The sequence below is a fragment of the Anomaloglossus baeobatrachus genome, chromosome 3 (genome assembly GCF_048569485.1).
Source record: "Anomaloglossus baeobatrachus isolate aAnoBae1 chromosome 3, aAnoBae1.hap1, whole genome shotgun sequence".
In the NCBI taxonomy this organism is placed as follows: domain Eukaryota; kingdom Metazoa; phylum Chordata; class Amphibia; order Anura; family Aromobatidae; genus Anomaloglossus; species Anomaloglossus baeobatrachus.
The window spans coordinates 232712624-232739488 of NC_134355.1; the positions used below are offsets into that span (position 1 = coordinate 232712624).

At 42.9% G+C, this 26865-nt stretch overlaps 1 protein-coding gene across 3 annotated transcripts in view; it reads left to right on the plus strand.

Annotated features, from left to right (window-relative positions):
• The first annotated feature begins 3179 nt into the window (after positions 1-3179).
• The window catches only part of TBXT (T-box transcription factor T), a 259273-nt gene continuing 235587 nt past the window's right edge, over positions 3180-26865 (plus strand). For all 3 annotated transcript variants that reach the window (XM_075338217.1, XM_075338218.1, XM_075338219.1), the window contains exons 1-4: positions 3180-3385; positions 8236-8500; positions 8594-8728; positions 9011-9072. In XM_075338217.1, the coding sequence (XP_075194332.1) occupies positions 3180-3385; positions 8236-8500; positions 8594-8728; positions 9011-9072 (668 nt within the window). The remainder of the gene's footprint in view (positions 3386-8235; positions 8501-8593; positions 8729-9010; positions 9073-26865) is intronic.

Below are 26865 nucleotides of genomic sequence, written 5' to 3' on the forward strand. Positions count from 1 at the left end.
ATACTTTTCCAGAACTGAGCTGGCTTCATGAGGTGTTTTTCAGCAAATTTAACTCTGGCCTGTCTATTTTTGGAATTGATGAATGGTTTGCATCTAGATGTGAACCCTTTGTATTTACTTTCATGGAGTCTTCTCTTTTCTGTTGACTTAGAGACAGATACACCTACTTCACTGAGAGTGTTCTGGACTTCAGTTGATGTTGTGAACGGGTTCTTCTTCACCAAAGAAAGTATGCGGCGATCATCCACCACTGTTGTCATCCGTGGACACCCAGGCCTTTTTGAGTTCCCAAGCTCACCAGTCAATTCCTTTTTTCTCAGAATGTACCCGACTGTTGATTTTGCTACTCCAAGCATGTCTGCTATCTCTCTGATGGATTTTTTCTTTTTTTTCAGCCTCAGGATGTTCTGCTTCACCTCAATTGAGAGTTCCTTAGACCGCATGTTGTCTGGTCACAGCAACAGCTTCCAAATGCAAAACCACACACCTGTAATCAACCCCAGACCTTTTAACTACTTCATTGATTACAGGTTAACGAGGGAGACACCTTCAGAGTTAATTGCAGCCCTTAGAGTCCCTTGTCCAATTACTTTTGGTCCCTTTAAAAAGAGGAGGCTATGCATTACAGAGCTATGATTCTTAAACCCTTTCTCCGATTTGGATGTGAAAACTCTCATATTGTAGCTGAGCTGGGAGTGTGCACTTTCAGCCCATATTATATATATAATTGTATTTCTGAACATGTTTTTGTAAACAGCTAAAATAACAAAACTTGTGTCACTGTCCAAATATTTCTGGACCTAACTGTACATAGAGGACTGGGGAGGCTGGCTGCTATATTATACATGGAGGACTGGGGAGGATGGCTGCTATATTATACATGGAGGACTGGGAAGGCTGGCTGCATTATTATACCTGGAGGACTGGGGAGGCTGGCTGCATTATTATACATCGAGGACTGGTGAGGCTGCATTATACTGTACATGGACGCCTGGGGAGATTGGCTGCATTATTATACATGGAGGCCTAGAGAGGCTAGCTGCTATATTATACATGGAGGACTGGAGAGGCTAGCTGCTATATTATACATGGAGGACTGGGAGGCTGGCTGCATTATTATACATGGAGGCCTGGAGAGGCTGTGTGCTATATTATACATGGAGGACTGGGGAGGCTGGCTGTATTATTATACATGGAGGCCTGGGGAGGTTGGCTGCATTATTATACATGGAGGACTGGGGAGGCTGGCTGCTATATTATACATGGAGGACTGGGGAGGCTGGCTGCTATATTATACATGGAGCACTGGGGAGGCTGGCTGCTATATTATACATGGAGGACGGGGGGAGGCTGGCTGCTATATAATACATGGAGGACTGGGGAGGCTGGCTGCATTATTATACATGGAGGCCTGGGGAGGCTGTGTGCATTATTATACATGGAGGCCTGGGGAGGCTGTGTGCATTATTATACATGGAGGCCTGGAGAGGCTAGCTGCTATATTATACATGGAGGCCTGGGGAGGCTCCATTATTATAGATGGAGGCCTGGGGAGGCTGGCTGCATTATTATACATGGAGGCCTGGGGAGACTGGCTACATTATTATACATGGAGGTCTGGGGGGCTGCATAATAAACATGAAGGACACCTTATTCATGGACAAGGGTTGCATTATACATGGAGGTCTAGAGGGCTGGAAGGACATATACATGGATTATAGGGGTGCATTATACTTGGAGGAGTATGGAGATGCAAACTACAATATGATGTTTTATGGGGTTGCGTTATAATACATATAGGACTATGGGGGCTACATTAAAATATATAAAGGACTATGGAGGCTACCTTATACATGGACTATGGGGGTGAATTATAAAACATGAAGGACTATGTGGTGTAGTATAATATATGGAGTACTATGGGCTGAATTATAATACATGGAGAACTATGAGAAATTCATTATAATAATTGCAAGGCTACTTTATACATGGAGGACTATAGGGCTGCATTATAATATATGGAGAACTATGGGGTGAATTATAATATATGGAGAACTATGGGGTAAATTAGAATACATGGAGAGCTATGAGAAATTCATTATAATATTTAGAGGGCTATGAGGGCTGCTTTATACATAGGAGGATTATGGGGCTGCATTATAATATATGGCGGACTATGTGGTGCAGTAGAATTTATGGAGGACTATGGGGTGAATTATAATACATGGAGAACTATGGGAAATGCATTATAATACATGGAGGACTATGGATGTGCATGGTAATATATGAAGGGTTATGTGGGACCCTTTATACAATATGGAAGGCTATGTGGGGGCCATTATAGTATTTGGAAAACTATATACAAGGGTGGAGAAAGATACAAGCATAGGATGGGAACGTTTTGTGCTGAGAAAAAAAGGCTCTTATCTCAGCACCCAGCTTTCCCATGCTCTGATATGGGAAAGCTGGGTGCTGAGGGAAAGATCTATAGCACAGCATGGGAAAGCTGGGTGCTGAAGACAAGATGGATATCAGAACATAGGAACGCTGGGTGCTGAAAGATCGATTTCAGATCACGGGAAACCTGGGTGCTTATTATCCTGTATCCCAAGTGTCAGTGTACGTGGAGGGGGGGCAGGTCTGAACTTTGCACCGGGGCCCATCAAACTCTAGTTATGCCACTGAGCAATGATAATATTATTATTTATCCCTGGCTTTCAGGAAAATAAATGTTAAAAAATAAAATTTGTCCAGGTGTCATTGTTACTTAATTGTTATTGGGCCTGACACATCATTTCCTCTCTGCAGATCTGGTCTTTAAAAAGGTGCAAGTATTTGGCTATTTGCATAAAGTTCCTTTCAGTAGCAATTAACTTCAGAAGACTATCACAGTGTGAAGGCTGCACCAGTGAAATTCCGTATTCACAAAGATCAAAGGACGCCATACCCAATCACTGCTCTTTTTACTCTGTGAGGGATGCCACCACCCCACCATGGCCATGGCTATTTATTGTAGAGTAAAGCAATGTAATGTTGATTAGTGAAACCTGTGCTGCTAAGGTCAAGTGGATTTACTGTCTCCAAATAAATCATCTACTGATCAAGCATTTGACAGCATCCTTACAAGACTTTTGGATCTGTAGAGATTTGATTTGTGGTGGAGGAACAACATTTGAGTGATGAGTTTGATTGCAACTAAGAGTTGTGGAAAAAAAATACAGTGCCAAGTAGATCATCTTCTCAATGCAGTGGAAAATGAGCTTCAAGCAGGAAGTGAGAAGGGGGACCCAACAGAAAGAGAGCTCAAAGTGTCTTTGGAAGACCAAGAACTTTGGGTGCGATTTAAGGAGCTTACCAATGAGATGATTGTCACCAAAAATGGAAGGTAGGACTCTTACACTCTTTAACTCCTAAGTAAAATAATTTGATAATGTTTATTTACATTGCATTGAGACAGATAATAATGATGGAAGGCAGGTGATCTATTTATTTTTTATTTATATTGACCAATTGCTGCTTGTGTAAATATTACATGGATTCTAAAAATTTACTAAAGCATTATTTTTTTCTAACAGCAAACATGAAAAATAATATATTAGGCTCTGTTCACATCTGTGCCATAACCTCAGTCACAGACTAACTTAAAAGAATCAAAATCTGGTTGCTCCAATGTAATCAGCGGAGTTATTAGTCACTATTGGTGTCTGCCAAAAGATGATTTGTCACTGTCATCATATTTAGTGCTCTGCTACTATGTCAAAGCTGAACAGTGGAAATGATAAATGCTGTGTGAACAGTGTTTATAAACTTGGATATAGCCAATAGCTCTCAAAACTACACACATGAAGAAATAAATGTAAATATTGAGCTTAAAATTCTGCTTAAGGATTCAGTAAGTTTACATGTATTAACTAATTATTTAAATACAGTAATATGGGTATAAATAATTATTTTTGTTATATTTTACAAAAAATTTTAATTGACTAATAATAAAGATAGATATTTACATTACTATATGAAATCATAGAATTGAGATTATATATATATATATATATATATATATATATAAACTGTACTGCTGTCACAATCCAAAATACAGGACAATAAACTTGAAGATCAGCTTTCTGTGTTCTTTATGCTGGACATGCAGTCACATTTAGAATGACTGACTGTACATATTCACTTCAGTGAAGAGAGGGGGAAAGTGTCAATGGCTTTTCTATCAAATATTAAAAAGTCCAATGTTGAGAGACTAATAAAGTACGATAATTTAAATCTTTTTTGTATTGTTCCAACATTGACCACCAAGAATAAACTAATAAGGTCACTAAAAGTATAGCTAAAAAGCAAATTATTTATTCTCACACAGACATATAATTACATTTCAAATTTTATCTCCATACACATCTTACATGCTTCACCAATAAAAAAAAATTAGATGAAAGCTGGCTAAACCTGCTAAATTCAGTGACATCAGCCAATTATTTTATCTATACTGGCCACGTTGATCCTCTCCCATCAAGTTAATCAAGGTGTTGGCATTCTAACACCTAATCCTTTAAGGGGTACTTCTCACATAGCGAGATCGCTAGTGAGATCGCTGCTGAGTTATGGTTTTTGTGACGCAGCAGTGACCTCATTAGCAATCTCGCTCTGTGTGACACTGAGCAGCGATCTGGCCACTGCTGTGAGATTGCTGCTCGACAGTGCTGGTTCATTTTTTTGACGTTGCCCTCCCGCTGTGAAGCACACATCGCTGTGTGTAACAGCGAGAGAGCAATGATCTGAATGTGCAGGGAGCAGGGAGCCGGCGTCTGGCAGCCTGCGGTAAGCTGTAACAACGGTAAACATCGGGTAACCAAGGGAAGTCCTTTCCTTGGTTACCCGATATTTACCTTGGTTACTAGCATCTGCCGCTCTCACGCTGTCAGTGCCGGCTCCCTGCTCCATGCACACGTAGCTTGAGTACAGATCGGGTAAATAAGCACAGCGGTTTGCTTATTAACCCGATGTGTACTCTGGCTAGGAGTGCAGGGAGCCAGCGCTAAGTGGTGTGCGCTGGTAACAAAGGTAAATATCGGGTAACCAAGCGCTTGGTTACCCAATATTTACCTTAGTTACCAAGTGATGCGTCGCTGGGAGCTTGTCACTGGTCGCTGGTGAGATCTGCCTGATTGACAGCTCACCAGTGACCATGTAGCGACGCACCAGCGATCCTGACCAGGTCATATCACTGGTGGGATTGCTGGAGCGTCGCTAAAGTGTGACAGTATCCTAAGGGGTACTTTGCACACTACGACATTGCAGGTGCGATGTCGGTGGGGTCATGTCGAAAGTGACGCACTTCCTGCATCGCTCTCGACATCGTAGTGTTTAAATCCTAGATGATACAATTAACGAGCGCAAAAGCGTCGTAATCGTATCATCGGTGTAGTGTCAGCGAATTCCATAATTACGCTGACGCGAAGGTCCGATGTTGTTCCTCACTCCTGCGGCAGCACACATCGCTGTGTGTGAAGGAGCGAGGAACATCTCCTACCTGCGTCACCGCAGCTCCCGTAGGATATGTGGAAGCAAGGAGGTGGGCAGGATGTTTACATCCCGCTCATCTCCGCCCCTCCGCTCCTATTAGCCGCCTGCCGTGTGACGTCGCAGTGACGCTGCACGACCCGCCCCCTTAAGAAGGAGGCGGTTCGCCGGCCAGAGCGACGTCGCACGGCAGGTGAGTGCATGTGAAGCTGCCGTAGCGATAATATTCGCTACGGCAGCTATCACAATGATCGCAGCTGCGACGGGGGCGGGGGACTATCGCGCTCGGCATTGCGGCATCGGCTTGCGATGTCGTAGTGTGCAAAGTACCCCTAACTTTCTGGGAGAATAAGCCACTGCTAAAAAGGTCTGGCAACAGCTTTCTCCTTTCTCTCCTAAGTGTTCATGTAGGAGACTTGGGAGCGATAGCTGCTAAATACCAGATTATTTTCAGATTGCTCCATGTATTTTTTGTAAAGAAGGTAATAATATATATGTAGTAATCTGACAATTAATCTGGTATGTAGCGGCTATTGCTCCCAAGTCTCCCACATGAACACTTAAGCGGGCTTTACACGCTGCGACCTCGCTAGCCGATGCTAGCGATGCCGGGCATGATAACACCCGCCCCCGTCGCACATGCGATAGGTGGTGATCGCTGCCTTAGCAAACATTATCGCTACGGCAGCGTCACACGCACATACCTGCTCTGCAACATCGCCGTGACCAGCGATCCCCCTCCTTTCTAAGGGGGCGGTTCGTTCAGTGTCCTAGCGACGTCACAGTAGCATCCCTGAACCACTGCCCAATAGAAAAGGAGAGGTGGAGATGAGCGGCTGGAATATGCCGCCCACCTCCTTCCTTCCTCCTTTTCCGGTGGACGGAGGTAAGGAGATGTTTGTCGGTCCTGCGGCGTCACACACAGCGATGTGTGCTGCCGCAGGAACGACAAACAACATCGTACCTGTCGCTGCAGCAATATTATGGAAATGAGCGACGTGACAACGAGCAACGATTTTTGACGTTTTTGTACTCGTTGATCGTCGCTCATTTGCGTTACACGCCGCGATGTCGGTAACGGCGCCGGATGTGCGTCACTAACGAAGTGACCCCGACGATATCTCATTGCCGATGTCACAACGTGTAAAGCCCGCCTTAGGCTATGTGTCCACGGTAGAATGCACCTGCGGATTTTTCTGCATGAAAATCCGCGACTTTCGCGGCAAATCCGCACCTTATTTTTGCCGCGGATTTGCCGCGGATTTACCGCGGATAACCGCGAATTTGCCGCGGATTTTGATGCGGATTTTTTTTTTTTTTCCCCATTCTATACCCAAAATCCGCACCAAAATCCGCAACAATAATTGACATGCTGCAGATTTTTCCGGATCAAAATCCGCGGCAAATCCGCCGCGGAAAAATCCGCAGCATGGACACAGCATTTCCAAAATGCCATTGAAATGGCTTGGAAGTGCCGCTGCTGCAGATTTTCGGAAAATCCGCAGTAAATCCGCGGCAAATCCGTGGCAAAATCCGCGGTAAATCCGCAGCGTGGGCACATAGCCTTAGGCTATGTGTCCACGCTGCGGAAAATGCGCGGATTTTGCCGCGGATTTCTCGCGGAAATGCCGCGGATTTTCAGAAAATCTGCAGCAGCGGCACCTCCAAGCCATTTCAATGGCATTTTGGAAATTCTGTGTCCATGCTGCGGATTTTTCCGCGGCGGATTTGCCGCGGATTTTGATCCGGAAAAATCTGCAGCATGTCAATTATTGTTGCGGATTTTGGTGCGGATTTTGGCTTTAGAATTGGGGAAAAAAAAAAAAATCCGCATCAAAATCCGCGGCAATTCCGCGGTAAATCCGCGGCAAATCCGCGGAAAAAATAAGGTGCGGATTTGCCGCGAAAGTCGCGGATTTTCATGCAGAAAAATCCGCAGCAACATTCTACCATGGACACATAGCCTAGAGAAAGGAGAAAGCTGTTGCCAGACCTTTTTAGCTGTGGCTTATGCCCCCTGACCATTAATAAATTAATATTTTATTTGTGTTCCCTAAATATTATAATATGTTACCTAGTTATAATGAAATTAGTGTGAAAATTTACTCGAATAATAACTAACTTTTTTTAAAAGTAGTTATAACACACGTGCACACATTACTTTGTAAACAATAACAATAAAATCAGAATAAGCAGCAGATGAAAAAAATTGGAATATGTAAAAGCTCATATAATCATAAGCTTCTAGACTGATAAATATCTACTACTTATAGCCTGAGAAAAGTGTCCACGTAGTTATGAGATTCTATAAAGCTGTATTGAAAATGTCTCAGAGAAATTGTATTCTATCAGTAGCAAAGCAATTAAAGCGACTTCAAAGCTTATAGGTTGTTTGACCCCAAATTAAACACAAAAGGAGATGCTGGGCTCAAAGGAAATTAAAAGGGAGAATATTTAATTTCCTTTTTTAACACCATCTTTTAAATTACTTTATTTGTCCATGGTTAAAAAGACACAGATACAGTAGTTACATCCAACCCACCCATGGAGAATGTAAGCAATGTTGTGATAATAGATACTGTATTCAATGTAATCTCTCCTAAACTGTTAGTTCTAGGTCAACTATTACATTAACTATTACTGATTTATAAATATTTATATGTCTGTATTGTAGTAACATGATTACATGTTTTCTTTATATTTTAGGAGAATGTTTCCTGTGCTGAAAGTGTGTGTGTCTGGATTAGACCCAAATGCTATGTACACTTTCCTACTGGACTTTGTGTCAGCAGATAACCACAGGTGGAAGTATGTAAACGGTGAATGGGTTCCAGGAGGGAAACCTGAGCCTCAAGCTCCAAGCTGCGTCTACATTCACCCAGATTCCCCAAACTTTGGAGCCCATTGGATGAAAGATCCTGTTTCTTTTAGTAAAGTTAAACTCACAAATAAAATGAATGGTGGTGGCCAGGTAATATTTTTTTTATCATTGGTACTACAGAAATATTCTCTCTTCTGGTGACACCATTAAAAGGATAGTTATTTTTTTCTTTCTTATTATCAGATTATGCTAAACTCATTGCACAAATATGAACCCAGAATTCACATCGTAAGAGTTGGTGGCCCTCAGAGAATGATCACTAGTCACTCATTTCCAGAGACACAATTCATTGCTGTGACTGCATATCAGAATGAAGAGGTACATATTGTGGATAATATATTTTACCCATAATCTATTAACAATCATATTAAATATTACTTGCTCACACATTTACCTTCTCCATCATACATGTTTAAGAGAAGTAAATGCCTTTGGCCTGTAGCAACCAATGAAACCATATTAACCTATGAACTGTGGAATTAAAAATATTTAGCTTGTTAATTCATAATAAAAATATTTATTATGTAGGGAAATATTTTGTATAGTTATTTAATATTTTATATGTAATGTCTGTACTTATGGTTTCTTTGTATGTTTTAGATTACTGCTCTTAAAATAAAGCACAATCCTTTTGCCAAGGCTTTTCTGGATGCTAAAGAGAGGTATTCTTTGTATTTAATTGTGCTGAAACTATAGTTTTTTGTGTGAATTTGTAGGATTTACCTTCTGGGACATACTTTTATTTAAACCAACCAAGAAACACAGTTCATATCTGGAAGATACTTTGATACTCTCATTGCTTGGACACCTAAGATTAACAAATTTATCGGTCCTGTAAATTTTATGCTATGTCAGATTTTCCACTTTTATAGTTTTGCTACATGAATCTGAAGTGTAGCTAAAAGAACTACCACAGCATTCAGAAAAAAAAAACCTTTTTATTAAATACTAGAAAAACACTAAAAATATTCACATAACAATTAAGGAATGGCAGTCCCACTAAAGACAGCTCAGTAGGGGTTATTATACTCAAAATAATACATAGGCTAAAGCATGCCAAATTATCAAACGACCAACCAAAAGGCTGACAAACTAATATGGCTGAAAATTAGCTACTATTAGGCTATGACCGCACTTTGCGTCGTCCTAGGTGCATTTCTAAACGCACGTTTTTGCCTTAATTGATTTAGCCTAAGTTGCCTTTTCCAGAAATTTAGCGCTAAAAATGCATGCGTATTTACCGCGTCTTAGATACGTTTTCAGTGCAGTTTAAATGCTTTTTCACCAGCGTTTTGACAGATGCGTTTTGAACATCAAGACACTGCTAAATAAAGTTTACACAGTCAAACAGAATGAAAAAAGAGAAAAAAAAACAATACATATATATTTTGTGAATTAATAAAGAAAAAAGTTATTTTTCATGAAATTATAGCGGTTTTTTAATATTTATTGCTAAAATAGCAATAAAATCATGATTTGCTTTAATTTAATTGTCGGATTATGTGTGTGTGTAAAGGGACATATTATTCCATTATTTTAATATGAGAAAAGCATGCGTCCAAAACGCATGTTTTCTGCAGCTAAAAAGCAGGTAAAACGCAGGAAATTTGATGTTTCTTGGTTTTTGCCATTTCTCATTGACTTTAATATTCGCAAAACGCACCCAAAATGGCAAAAACAATTGACATGCTGCTTCTTTGAACGCATGGTTTTTGCCACAAAATATGCAAATTAAACGCAGCGTTTTAAAACGCAAAGTGCGGTCAGGAAAACAACATTTTCCATAGACTATCATGGAAAACCAAAATGCATGCCTTTTGGCATGAAAACGCTGCAGATCAAAACGCTGCCGAAACGCAAGTAAAAACGCAAAGTGCGGTCATAGCCTAATTGTGATTAAATATATCCTTGCCAAAGCACAGAACCCCAGTGGATTGCAGAATTAAAAATGCATATGGATACATAGTATGATACAGACATTCTGGACTAGAGCACATGTCCCCTTAACTGGTTTCTTCAAGAGTAGAACCTGGAGGTCAAGTGACATTTTGAATGCATTTTTCCTAACATCCACTCTGGGACGCATGTGACTTTATGAATCCATGTAACATTTTCTCAAATGTGTCAGTGGTGGGGTAGTTAAAGGGAAGGTGTCGTAAAAATAAATAAATAAATAACTGAAAAAATGTAAAGTATTAATGTTTTAATGTTTTGTTTAAATATTATTTGTTTTTAACTGAGCAAAATATAAAAAAAGGTAAAAGTTTGATTTCCACTGTTAAAAATTAGGGGGAGCAGCTGCTGAAATCCTACAGATATCCCACTGTAGAAATAGCCTGGATTACAGCTGTAGAAAAGTGGGCAGAATCTGCTCTCCTGTGTGTGATCTCACCTCCCAATCTGGGTGTTTCCAACAGATAAGAGAGAATGAAATGTAGGGACACAGTGCGGAGCCATTTTGTTGGTGACCAGAAATGTCTAAAGTGTCACCAAGGATACCTGGAGTATCAAACAGGACAGGATCAGATAGACAGCATCACACAGGATTGGATTAGATACACGGCTCAGCAGACAGTACCACAAAGGGTAGGATTAGATACACAACTCAGTAGACAGTATCACACAGGATAGGATTAGATACACAGCCCAGCATACAGTATCACACAGGATAGGAATAGATACACGGCTCAGCAGACAGTAACACAGGATAGGACTAGATACACGGCTCAGCAGACAGTATCACACAGGATAGGACTAGATACATGGCTCAGCAAACAGTATCACACACAATAGGTTTAGATACACAGCCCTGCATACAGTATCAAACAGGATAGGATTAGATACACAGCCCTGCATACAGTATCAAACAGGATAGGATTAGATACACAGCTCAGCAGACAGTATCACACAGGAGAGGATTAGATACACAGCTCAGAAAACAGTATCAAACAGGATAGGATTAGATACACAGTTCAGCAGACAGTATCACACAGGATAGGACTAGATACACAGCTTAGCAGACAGTATCACACAGGAGAGGATTAGATACAAAGCTCAGCAGACAGTATCACACAGGGGAGGATTAGATACACGGCTCAGCAGACAGTATCACATAGGATAGGACTAGATACACGGCTCAGCAGACAGTATCACACAGGATAGGATTAGATACACAGCTCAGCAGACAGTATCACACAGGATAGGATTAGATACACAGCTCAGCAGACAGTATCACACAGGATAGGATTAGATACACAGCCCTGCATAAAGTATCACACAGGATAGGTTAGATACACGGCTCAGCAGACAGTATCACACAGGAGAGGATTAGATATGCGGCTCAAGAGACAGTATCACGCAGGGGAGGATTAGATACACGGCTCTGCAGACAGTATCACACAGGATAGGATTAGATACACAACTCAGCAGACAGTATCACAAAGGATATGATTAAATACACGGCTCAGCAAACAGTATCACACACAATAGGTTTAGATACACAGCCCTGCATACAGTATCAAACAGAATAGGATTAGATACACAGCCCTGCATACAGTATCAAACAGGATAGAATTAGATACACAGCTCAGCAGACAGTATCACACAGGAGAGGATTAGATACACAGCCCAGCATACAGTATCACACAGGATAGGGTTAGAAACACGGCTCAGAAAACAGTATCAAACAGGATAGGATTAGATACACAGCTCAGCAGACAGTATCACACAGGATAGGACTAGATACACAGCTTAGCAGAAAGTATCACACAGGAGAGGATTAGATACAAAGCTCAGCAAACAGTATCATACAGGGGAGGATTAAATACACAGCTCAGCAGACAGTATCACATAGGATAGGACTAGATACACAGCTCAGCAGACAGTATCACAAAGGATAAGATTAGATACACAGCTCAGCAGACAGTATCACACAGGATAGGTTAGATACACGGCTCAGCAGACAGTATCACACAGGAGAGGTTTAGATACACTGCTCAGCAGACAGTATCACACAAGACAGGATTGGATAATCAGCTCAGCAGAAAGTATCACACAGGAGAGGATTAGATATGCGGCTCAAGAGACAGTATCACACAGGGGAGGATTAGATACACGGCTCTGCAGACAGTATCACACAGGATAGGATTAGATACACAACTCAGCAGACAGTATCACACAGGATAGGATTAAATACACGGCTCAGCAAACAGTATCACACACGATAGGATTAGATACACAGCCCTGCATACAGCATCACACAGAATAGGATTAGATACACAGCTCAGCAGACAGTATCACACAGGATAGGATTAGATACACAGCCCTGCATACAGTATCACACAGGAAAAGATTAAATACACAGCTCAGCAGACAGTATCACAAAGGATAGGATTAGATACACAGCTCAGCAGACAGTATCACACAGGATAGGTTAGATACACGGCTCAGCAGACAGTATCACACAGGAGAGGTTTAGATACACTGCTCAGCAGACAGTATCACACAAGACAGGATTGGATACTCAGCTCAGCAGAAAGTATCACACAGGAGAGGATTAGATATGCGGCTCAAGAGACAGTATCACACAGGGGAGGATTAGATACACGGCTCTGCAGACAGTATAACACAGGATAGGATTAGATACACAACTCAGCAGACAGTATCACACAGGATAGGATTAAATACACGGCTCAGCAAACAGTATCACACACGATAGGATTAGATACACAGCCCTGCATACAGCATCACACAGAATAGGATTAGATACACAGCTCAGCAGACAGTATCACACAGGATAGGATTAGATACACAGCCCTGCATACAGTATCACACAGGAAAAGATTAAATACACAGCTCAGCAGACAGCATCACACAGAATAGGATTATATACACAGCCCTGCATACAGTATCACACAGGATAGAATTAGATACACAGCCCTGCAGACAGTATCACACAGGATAGGACTAGATACACAGCTTAGCAGACAGTATCACACAGGAGAGGATTAGATACACAACTCAAAGACAGTATCACACAGGAAAGGACTAGATACACAGCTTAGAAGACAGTATCACACAGGATAGGATTAGATACACAGCTCAGCAGACAGCATCACACAGGATAGGATTAGATACACAGCCCTGCAGACAGTATCACACAGGAGAGGATTGGATAAAATGGCTCAGCAGACAGTATCACACAGGACAGGATTGGCTACACAGCCCTGCATACAGTATCACACAGGATTGGATTAGATACACAGCCCTACATACAGTATCACACAGGATAGGTTTAGATACACAGCTCATCACAGTATCACACAGGATAGGATAGGATTAAATACAAAGGTCAGCAGACAGTATCACACAGGAGAGGATTAGATACACGGCTCAGAAAACAGTATCAAACAGGATAGGATTAGATACACAGCTCAGCAGACAGTATCACACAGGATTGGACTAGATACACAGCTCAGCACAGTATCACACAGGATAGGATAGGATTAAATACAAAGCTCAGCAAACAGTATCACACAGGAGAGGATTAGATATGCGGCTCAGCAGACAATATCACACAGGAGACGATTAAGGTCCAGTCGCACTAAGCAACTTACCAGCGATCCCAACAACGATAGGGATCGCTGGTAAGTTGCTAGGAGGTTGCTGGTGAGATGTCACACTAGCGACGCTCCAGCGATCCCACCAGCAACCTGACCTGGCAGGGATCGGTGGAGCGTCGCTACACGAGTTGCTGGTGAGCTCACCAGCAACCAGTGACCAGCCCCCAGCGCCACGTGGAAGATGCTGCGCTTGGTAACTAAGGTAAATATCGGGTAACCAACCCGATATTTACCTTGGTTACCAGCGCACGGAGCTACACGTGCAGAGAGCAGGGAGCAGCGCACACTGAGCGCTGGCTCCCTGCTCTCCTAGTTACAGCACACATCGGGTTAATTACCCGATGTGTGCTGCAGCTACATGTGCACAGAGCAGGGAGCAGCGCACAATGCTTAGCACTGGCTCCCTGCTCTCCTAGCTACAGCACACATCGGGTTAATTAACCCGATGTGTCCTGCAGCTACATGTGCACAGAGCAGGAGCCGGCACTGACTGAGAGCGGCGGAGGCTGGTAACAAAGGTAAATATCGGGTAACCAAGGACAGGGCTTCTTGGTTACCCGATGTTTACATTGGTTACCAGCCTCCGCAGAAGCCGGCTACTGCTGCCTGCACATTTAGTTGTTGCTGTCTCGCTGTCACACACAGCGATCTGTGCTTCACAGCGGGACAGCAACAACTAAAAAAGGGCCCAGGACATTCAGCAACAACCAACGACCTCACAGCAGGGGCCAGGTTGTTGCTGGATGTCACACACAGCAACATCGCTAGCAACGTCACAAAAGTTGTTCGTTAGCAGCGATGTTGCTAGCGATGTTGCTTAGTGTGACGGGGCCTTTAGATACACGGCTCAGCAGACAGTATCAAACAGGATAGAATTAGATACACAGCTCAGCAGACAGTATCACACAGGATAGGACTAGATACACAGCTCAGCACAGTATCACACAGGATAGGATAGGATTAAATACAAAGCTCAGCAAACAGTATCACACAGGAGAGGATTAGATATGCGGCTCAGCAGACAGTATCACACAGGAGACGATTAGATACACGGCTCAGCAGACAGTATCACACAGGATAGGATTAGATGCACGGCTCAGCAGTTAGTATCACATGAGAGGATTAGATACACAGCCCTGCATACAGCATCACACAGAATAGGATTAGATACATGGCTCAGCAGACAGTATCACACAGGAGAAGATTAGATACACAGCTCAGCAGACAGCATCACACAGGATAGGATTATATACACAGCCCTGCATACAGTATCACACAGGATAGGATTAGATACACAGCTCAGCAGACAGTATCACACAGGATAGGATTAGATGCACGGATCAGCAGATAGTATCACACGAGAGGATTAGATAAATGGCTCAGCAGACAGTATCACACAGGACAGAATTGGATACACAGCTCAGCAGACAGTATCACAGGATAGAATTAGATACAAAGCTCAGCAGAAAGTATCACACAAGATAGGATTACCTACACAGCCCTGCATACAGTATCACACAGGATAGGATTAGATACACAGCCCTGCATATACTATCACACAGGATATGATTAGATAAACAACTCAGTAGACAGTATCACACAGGATAGGATTAGATACACAGCTCAGCAGACAGTATCACACAGGATAGGATTAGATACACAGCCCTGCAAACAGTATCACACCAGATAGTATTAGATACACGGATGAGCAGACAGTATCACACAGGAGAGGATTGGATAAACGGCTCAGCAGACAGTAACACACAGGATTGGATAGGATTAAATACAAAGCTCAGCAGACAGTATCACACAGGAGAGGATTAGATACACGGCTCAGCAGACAGTATCACACAGGATTGGATAAGATTAAATACAAAGCTCAGCAGACAGTATCACATAGGAGAGGATTAGATATGCAGCTCAGCAGACAGTATCACACTCGAGAAAATTAGATACACAGCTCTGCATACAGTATCACACAGGATATGATTAGATAAACAACTCAGCAGACAGTATCACACAGAATAGGATTAGATACACAGCCCAGCACACAGTATCACACAGGAAAGGATTAGATACACAGATCAGCAGACAGTATCACACAGGTTAGGTTTGGATACACAGCCCTGCATACAGTATCACATAGGATAGGATTAAACACACGGCTCAGCAGACAGTATTACACAGGATAGGATTAGATACACAGCCCTGCATACAGTATCACAAGGGATAGTATTAGATACACGGCTCAGCAGACAGTATCACACAGGAGAGGATTAGATACACAGCGCTGCATACAGTATCACACAGGATAGGATTAGATACATAGCTCAGCAGACAGTATCACAGGATAGGATTAGATACATGGATCAGCAGACAGTATCACATAGGATAGGACTAGATACACGGCTCAGACAGTATCACGCTCGATAGGATTAGATACACATCCCAGCAGACAGTATCACACAGGATAAGATTAGATACACAGCTCAGCACACAGTATCACACAGGAGAGGATTAGATACACAGCTCAGCAGACAGTATCACACAGGATAGGATTAGATACACGGCTCAGCAGACAGTATCACACAGGTTAGGTTTAGATACACAGCCCTGCATACAGTAAAACACAGGATAGTATTAGATACGCGGCTCAGCAGACAGTATCACACAGGATTGTATTAGATACACGCCTCAGCAGACAGAATAGGACTAGATAAACGGCTCAGCAGACAGTATCACACAGGATAGAACTAGATACACGGCTCAGCACAGTATCACACAGGATAGGATAGGATTAAATACAAAGTTCAGCAGACAGTATCACACAGGAGAGGATTAGATATGCAGCTCAGCAGACAGTATCACACAGGATATGATTAGATAAACAACTCAGCAGACAGTATCACACAGGATAGGATTAGATACACAGCCCTACAAACAGTATCACATAGGATTGTATTAGATACACGGCTCAGCAGACAGTATTACACAGAATAGGATTAGATACAGAGCCCTGCATGCAGTATCACAAAGGATATGATTAGATACACAGTTCAGCAGACAGTATCACACAGGATAGGATTAGATCCACAGCTCAGAAGACAGTATCACACAGGATAGGATTAGATACACTGCTCAGCAGACAGTATCACACAGAAGAGGATTAGATACACAGCCCTGCATACAGTATCACATGGGATAGGTTTAGATACACAGCCCTACATACCGTATCACACAGGATAGTTTCAGTTACACAGCTCAGCACACAGGAGAGGATTAGATACACGGCTCAGCAGACAGAATCATACAGGACAGGATTGGATACACGGCCCTGCAAACAGTATCACACAGGATAGGATTAGATACACAGCCCTGCAGACAGTATCACACAGGATAAGATTAGATACACAGCTCAGCACACAGTATCACACAGGATAGGATTAGATACACAGCTCAGCAGACAGTATCACACAGGACAGGATTGGATACACAGCCCTGCATACAGTATCACACAGGATAGGATTAGATACACTGCTCAGCAGACAGTATCACACAGGTTAGGTTTAGATACACAGCCCTGCATACAGTAAAACACAGGATAGTATTAGATACGCGGCTCAGCAGACAGTATCACACAGGATTGTATTAGATACACGGCTCAGCAGACAGAATAGTACTAGATACACAGCTCAGCAGACAGTATCACACAGGATAGGTTTAGATACACAGCTCAGCACAGTATCACACAGAATAGGATAGGATTAAATACAAAGCTCAGTAGACAGTATCACACAGGATAGGATTAGATACACAGCTCAGCAGACAGTATCACACAGGATAGGATTAGATACACAGCCCTGCAAACAGTATCACACAGGATTGCATTAGATACACAGCCCTGCATACAGCATCACACAGAATAGGATTAGATACACGGCTCAGCAGACAGTATCACACAGGAGAAGATTAGATACACAGTTCAGCAGACAGCATCACACAGGATAGGATTATATACACAGCCCTGCATACAGTATCACACAGGAAAGGATTAGATACACAGCTCAGCAGACAGTATCACACAGGATAGGATTCAGATGCACGGCTCAGCAGACAGTATCACACAGGAGAGGATTAGATTTGCGGCTTAGCAGACAGTATCACACAGGAGAGGATTAGATACACGGCTCAGCAGACAGTATCACACAGGATAGGATTAGATGCACGGCTCAGCAGACAGTATCACATGAGAGGATTAGATACACAGCCCTGCATACAGCATCACACAGAATTGTATTAGATACACGGCTCAGCAGACAGTATCACACAGGAGAAGATTAGATACACAGCTCAGCAGACAGCATCACACAGGATAGGATTATATACACAGCCCTGCATACAGTATCACACAGGATAGGATTAGATACACAGCTCAGCAGACAGTATCACACAGGATAGGATTAGATGCACGGATCAGCAGATAGTATCACACGAGAGGATTAGATAAACGGCTCAGCAAACAGTATCACACAGGACAGAATTGGATACACAGCTAAGCAGACAGTATCACAGGATAGAATTAGATACAAAGCTCAGCAGAAAGTATCACACAAGATAGGATTAGATACACAGCCCTGCATACAGTATCACACAGGATAGGATTAGATACACAGCCCTGCATATAATATCACACAGGATAGGATTAGATACACAACTCAGCAGACAGTATCACATAGGATACGACTAAATACACGGCTCAGCAGACAGTATCACACTCGATATGATTAGATACACAGCCCTGCATACAGTATCACACAAGATAGTATTAGATACACGGATGAGCAGACAGTATCACACAGGAGAGGATTGGATAAACGGCTCAGCAGACAGTAACACACAGGATTGGATAGGATTAAATACAAAGCTCAGCAGACAGTATCACACAGGAGAGGATTAGATACACGGCTCAGCAGACAGTATCACACAGGATTGGATAAGATTAAATACAAAGCTCAGCAGACAGTATCACATAGGAGAGGATTAGATATGAAGCTCAGCAGACAGTATCACACTCGAGAAAATTAGATACACAGCTCTGCATACAGTATCACACAGGATATGATTAGATAAACAACTCAGCAGACAGTATCACACAGAATAGGATTAGATATACAGCCCAGAACACAGTATCACACAGGAAAGGATTAGATACACAGATCAGCAGACAGTATCACACAGGTTAGGTTTGGATACACAGCCCTGCATACAGTATCACATAGGATAGGATTAAACACACGGCTTAGCAGACAGTATTACACAGGATAGGATTAGATACACAGCCCTGCATACAGTATCACAAGGGATAGTATTACATACACGGCTCAGCAGACAGTATCACACAGGAGAGGATTAGATACACAGCGCTGCATACAGTATCACACAGGATAGGATTAGATACATAGCTCAGCAGACAGTATCACAGGATAGGATTAGATACATGGATCAGCAAACAGTATCACATAGGATAGGACTAGATACACGGCTCAGACAGTATCACGCTCGATAGGATTAGATACACATCCCAGCAGACAGTATCACACAGGATAAGATTAGATACACAGCTCAGCACACAGTATCACACAGGAGAGGATTAGATACACAGCTCAGCAGACAGTATCACACAGGATAGGATTAGATACACAGCCCTGCATACAGTAAAACACAGGATAGTATTAGATACGCGGCTCAGCAGACAGTATCACACAGGATTGTATTAGATACACGCCTCAGCAGACAGAATAGGACTAGATACACGGCTCAGCAGACAGTATCACACAGGATAGAACTAGATACACGGCTCAGCACAGTATCACACAGGATAGGATAGGATTAAATACAAAGTTCAGCAGACAGTATCACACAGGAGAGGATTAGATATGCAGCTCAGCAGACAGTATCACACAGGATATGATTAGATAAACAACTCAGCAGACAGTATCACACAGGATAGGATTAGATACACAGCCCTACAAACAGTATTACATAGGATTGTATTAGATACACGGCTCAGCAGACAGTATTACACAGAATAGGATTAGATACAGAGCCCTGCATGCAGTATCACAAAGGATATGATTAGATACACAGTTCAGCAGACAGTATCACACAGGATAGGATTAGATCCACAGCTCAGAAGACAGTATCACACAGGATAGGATTAGATACACTGCTCAGCAGACAGTATCACACAGAAGAGGATTAGATACACAGCCCTGCATACAGTATCACATGGGATAGGTTTAGATACACAGCCCTACATACCGTATCACACAGGATAGTTTCAGTTACACAGCTCAGCACACAGGAGAGGATTAGATACACGGCTCAGCAGACAGAATCATACAGGACAGGATTGGATACACGGCCCTGCAAACAGTATCACACGGGATAGGATTAGATACACAGCCCTGCAGACAGTATCACACAGGATAAGATTAGATACACAGCTCAGCACACAGTATCACACAGGATAGGATTAGATACACAGCTCAGCAGACAGTATCACACAGGACAGGATTGGATACACAGCCCTGCATACAGTATCACACAGGATACGATTAGATACACGGCTCAGCAGAGAGTATCACACAGGAGATTATTAGATAAACGGCTCAGCAGACAGTATAACACAGGACAGGATTGAATACACAGCCCTGCATACAGTATCACACAGGATAGGATTAGATACACTGCTCAGCAGACAGTATCACACAGGTTAGGTTTAGATACACAGCCCTGCATACAGTAAAACACAGGATAGTATTAGATACGCGGCTCAGCAGACAGTATCACACAGGATTGTATTAAATACACGGCTCAGCAGACAGAATAGTACTAGATACACAGCTCAGCAGACAGTATCACACAGGATAGGTTTAGATACACAGCTCAGCACAGTATCACACAGAATAGGATAGGATTAAATACAAAGCTCAGCAGACAGTATCACACAGGAGAGGATTAGATATGCAGCTCAGCAGACAGTATCACACAGGATATGATTAGATAAACAACTCAGTAGACAGTATCACACAGGATAGGTTTAGATACACAGCTCAGCAGACAGTATCACACAGGATAGGATTAGATACACAGCCCTGCAAACAGTATCACACAGGATTGTATTAGATACACGGCTCAGCAGACAGTTTCTCACAGGATAGAACTAGATACACGGCTCAGCAGACAGTATTACACAGAATAGGATTAGATACAGAGCCCTGCATACAGTATCACACAGGATAGGATTAGATCCACAGCTCAGCAGACAGTATCACACAGGATAGGATTAGATACACGGCTCAGCAGACAGTATCACACAGGAGAGGATTAGATACACAGCCCTGCATACAGTATCACACGGGATAGGTTTAGATACACAGCCCTACATACAGTATCACACAGGATAGTTTTAGTTACACAGCTCAGCACACAGTATCACACAGGTGAGGATTAGATACACAGCTCAGCAGACAGTATCACAGGATAGGACTAGATACACAGCCCTGCATACAGTATCACACAGGATTGGATTAGATACACAGCTCAGTAGACAGTAGAAAAAAACACCAGCTCACCCACATGAAGGTCCATAAGAATCTGACCGGTGCACGGACATCAGCAGGACCCACTGAAGTGTGAATATGAAGAAAGGAAATTCCAGCATCCAGGTTCCAGAATATTTTCAAAAACGAATTTCTTTATTCCAAAATGATTTAAAAGGTCATTCCATATGTATAAAAACAAGTGGCAATTTTCAAACAGATACGCGTTTCGGAGGATCACCTCCTTAGTCTGAGACAACACCATTCAAATGAAAAGCCTTTAAAAAAGGTCAAGGGGGAGGGGAAATATCACAAAGAAATGAAATCACTTGTGTAGAAACATGACTGAGTAGGTAGCACATGAGATAGACTTTTTACAATACATTTGAAATTTAATTTTTCACATTGAGCCCACACGGCATTCTGCTATTAAGTAAAATTATCCATTTTGCTTTGCAGCGGTGTAACAATTTTGTCAAATCGCCACCCCTTTTAGGGAGGATCACTTTTTCTGCAGCATTCACTTTGAGCGATGTCAGATTGCCAGCATGCACATTTAAAAAATGTTTAGATGCGGCAGACAAGCTCCGTGTAGTGGTATAGTTTACATCATAAACGTGCTCTTAGATGCGACGGCGTAATGTACGGGAGGTATTTCCCACATACTGGACATGGCAGCTCGTGCAGGTGATGATGTAGACCACCGCAGCGGTACCGCAATTAATAAAGGACTTAATGGTAAATTCTTGATTATTAGCACAAGATGTAAATTTAGTGGTATTAAACATGAACCTACATAAACCACATTTGTAGGAGCCCAATGTAGGTAACCAATTATGTGAACAGTGACTTATATTCTTATTGAGCATTGTGTGGTCACTAGGTGAAATGCGATTTGCTATTGTAGTATTACGCTTAGACACAAATCTCACGCCATTAGCCAAAATATTTTTTTAAGGTGTTGTCAACCTGTAAGATAGGTAAAAATTTCTTGACAATATCGATGACATGATAATAATCACTACTAAAACAGGTTGAAAGAACTACCTGGGAAGAGGTTTGTGCAGACACAGAAAAAGAAGTGGATTTTTGTTCCAAATATTGCGCTCTATTTTTCTTTTCAGATTTTATCTTTGCTTGGAGAGGATTAGATACACATAGACAGTATCACAGGATAGGATTAGATACACGTCTCAGCAGACAGTATCACAGGAGAGGATTAGATACACAGCTCAGCAGACAGTATCACAGGATAGGATTAGATACACAGCCCTGCATACAGTATCATCGCTTCACGCACAGGCCGACAGGTGGCAGGAGGAAGGGGGGGAGAGCGGGGAGTGTTTTTTGAGAAGGTAGCAGCGGTGGTGGTGAGGTAGGGGCTCCGGTACTCACATGCAGAGGCACACAAACACACACACAGCAGCGGCGGGCAGAGCGGGGGCTGGGTAGAGCATAGGGAGAGAGTGTCATTGGAGATGGGAACGGCGGGGGGAGCAGCGGTGGCAGCAGCAGTAGCGGGGGTTGGGTAGAATGGAGGGAGGGGGTATCATTGGAGACGGTATCGGCGGGGGGTTGGAGCGGTGGTGGCAGCAGTAGTGGGGGGAGAGCAGGACTGGGTAGAGCGGAGGGAGGGGGTGTCATTGGAGATGGTAACGGCGGGGGAATGGGAGGGTAGGCGGCCCGTACACACACATCTCGGCAGTTGACAGGGGTAAAGTGGATCAAACAGCATGGCTGTGAGCTCCACAATTATGGCGCCAATCTCCTTCCTCCGCTGTGATCTGGACAGCCCAGGGGGCATTTCCAGGTCACAGCAGACGCCTACTGTAACATTACTAAATGGGGTCGGATCCCAACCACCCTTCTCTATGCACAGGAGCTGCCATAAAGGAGTGAGTAACTGTCTTTACACACACAGCAAATCCAGCATGGCAGCCCCCAGTGCCTTCAGTAAAATTAGAATTAAATAAAAACTAAATAAGCAGTGATTTTAATTTTATATTAAAAATACTTGATTTCATAATCACTATTTTTAATATAAAAATAAAAAAACGCGACACCTTCCTTTTAAAGGTTCAATTATGTTAAGCATCTGCCTCTTCACTTGTTTTTACGTGAATTCTAATAATTAAAAGTCACTCAGGAATAGAGGAAAGAGGATTATATTACTCCTAAAACAGATTCTGTACAGGTGTGTTTGGTACAGTACAAACAATTAGAGCTGACTATGGAAGTACTGTATGGTCCTACCTTTGCCTTTCTCCAAAATTGCTCTGGCTATAACTATGTTCTCACCAGCGTTGGAGCCATTGTGCTCTCCTAAGTAGAGATGATCAAATCTTCGGAAATACTAATTTGTAGAGTTGAGCGATGTTCGATGTTCGCCAATTTCATGTTCGAGTAATTTTGGAGGGAGCTTTTTGCTAAAAGCTTGACAGTTCGAGTTACATTCGAGAATGGTTCGATCACCATAAACTTGGCATTTCACAGTAGGGCTATGTGCACATGTTGCTATCTGCATGCGTCCTGCGTCCCCAGCACAATCCCTCTCTCTTTACTACTCACCGATCACGGGCGTCTTGCTCCACGGCTGTCACAAATCTGCGGCGTCTTTTCCTCTTTAGAAAATGGCTGCCACTTCATTAGTCAATTAGTTATTCCATGCTTTCCCCGCCCACCGGCCCCTATGATTGGTTGCAGTCAGACACGTCCCCAAGCAGAGTGACAGCTGTCTCACTTCAACCAATCACAGCCACCAGCGGGCAGGTATCGTGCAGTAAAATAACTAAATAAATAATAAAAAATAAAAATAAAAATGCGGTTCCCCCATATTTGATACCAGCCAGGATAAAGCCGCACGGCTGGAGGCTGGTATTGTCAGGATGGGGAGCATGACGTTATCGGGAGCCCACCACCCTAACAATATCACCCAGCAGCCGCCCGGAATAGCCGCATCCATTAGAGTCCCGGGGGACTCTACCCAGCTCATCCCGAATTGCCCTGGTGCAGTGGCAATTGGGGTAATAAAGAGTTAATCATGCTAGGCGTCTCCCCGAGATACCTTCCATGATTAAACTGAAAGTGAAAGTAAATAAACACACACAATGAAAAATCCTTTATTTGGAATAAAAGACAAAAAAACACCCCGTTTCAACCCTTTATTAATCCCCAAATACCCTTCCAGGTCCGTCGTAATCCACACGACACTGTCAGCTCTGCTACATAACACAAGTGCTCTGTATAAGCTCCACATAGCAATGAAGTGAATCGCGCGATCAGCAGAGACGTCAGCAATGCAGACTTCAAGATTACTAAATTACTGCCTATCTTTATCAATAGTCAGTAGCTGAGTGGATAGAGGGCTCAACTAAGAAGCATTAGGTCGCGAGTTTTAGTCCCGGTAAAGAACTTTTTTTTTTATTTTTAATTTTAAATTATATTTATAATATATTTATAATATATTTAAAATTATAATTTAATTATGCACTGAGGGGTGGAGCCGGATATCAGCTGTGAGCCGCGGGACACACCTCTAAAATTGGAGCAGTTCACGGAATGAGGCTGCATTGCTCTCTCCTCTCTTTCTCTTTCTCTCTCTCATTCTCTCTCTCTTTTTCTCTCTCTCTCTTTCTCTCTCTCTCTGTTTCTCTCTCTTTCTCTCTCTCTCTCTCCTTTCTCTCTCTCTTTCTCTCTCTTTTTCTTTCTCTCTTTCTCTCTCTCTTTTTTTCTCTTTCTCTCTTTCTCTCTCTCTCCTTTCTCTCTCTTTCTCTCTCTCCTTTCTCTCTCTCTCCTTTCTCTCTCTCCCTTTTCTCTTCTTTCTCTTTTTTCTCTCTTTCTCTCTCTCTTCTTTCTCTCTTTCTCTCTCTCTTCTTTCTCTCTTTCTCTCTCTCTTCTTTCTTTCTCTCTCTTTCTTCTCTCTCCTCTCTCTCTCTTCTCTCCTCTTCTCACTCTCTTCTCTCTCCTCTCTCCTCTCTCTCTTCTCTCTCCTCTCTCTTTCTCTCCTCTCTCTTCTCTCTCCTCTCTCTTCTCTCTCTCTCTTTTCTATCTCTCTCTCTTCTCTCTCCTCTCTTTTTCTTTCCTCTCTCTCTTTTCTCTATCTTCTCTCTCTCTTCTTTCTCTTTCTCTCTCTTGCTCAGACCTGGTAATGATCAGCTGATGCGGTCACCTGACAGAATCAGCTGACACTATGAGTCGAGCTGTGTGGCTGGCTCTTTACCGCCCGGACGGCTAAACTCTCAGCTGATGCCATTGGACAGGAGTCTGCACTGAAGTGCGCAGTTTTGTTTTTTTTTTGCACTGATGCATCAGCTGATTGTATGAAAGCCGTTTATACAATCAGCTGATGTGTCATGTGATTCAGGCCCTTGAACCTGACACATCATCTGATCGCTTTGTCTTCCAGCAAACCGTTCAGGTGATATTGGATCCGGATTGGACAGCGCGGGACCCTTGATCCAGGATTACTGTGGAGGGGGGTTCTTTATTTCAAAAAAGATGGAGTCACTAATTGTGTTGTGTTTTATTTATAATAAAAATATTTTTCTGTGTTGTGTTTTTTTTTATCGGTACTAGAAATTCATGGTGGCCATGTCTAATATTGGCGTCACACCGCGAATTTCGGGCTTAGGGCCAGTTGATAATATACAGCTAACCCCAACCCCATTATTACCCAACGAGCCACCCGTCACCAGGGCAGCTGGAAGAGTTGAATACAGCGCCAGAAGATGGCGCTTCTATAAAAGCGCCATTTTCTGGGGCGGCTGCGGACTGCAATTCGCAGCAGAGGGGCCCAGAAAGCTCAGGCCAACCTGTGCTGTGGATTCCAATCCCCAGCTGCCTAGTTGTACCTGGCTGGACACAAAAATATGGCGAAGCCCACGTCATTTGTTTTTTAATTATTTCATGAAATTCATGAAATAATAAAAAAAGGGCTTCCCTATATTTTTGGTTCCCAGCCGGGTACAAATAGGCACCTGGGGGTTGGGGGCAGCCCATAGCTGCCTGCTGTGCCTGTCTAGCATACAAAAACATGACAAAGCCCACATAATTTTTTTTGGGGGGGGGGCAAAAAACTCCTGCATACAGTCCTGGATGGAGTATGCTGAGCCTTTTAGTTCTTCAGCTGCTGTCTGTCTGTCTGTATGGAGGAGAGCAGACAGCAGCTGCAGAACTACAAGGCTCAGCATACTCCATCCAGGACTGTATGCAGGAGTTTTTTGCCCACCAA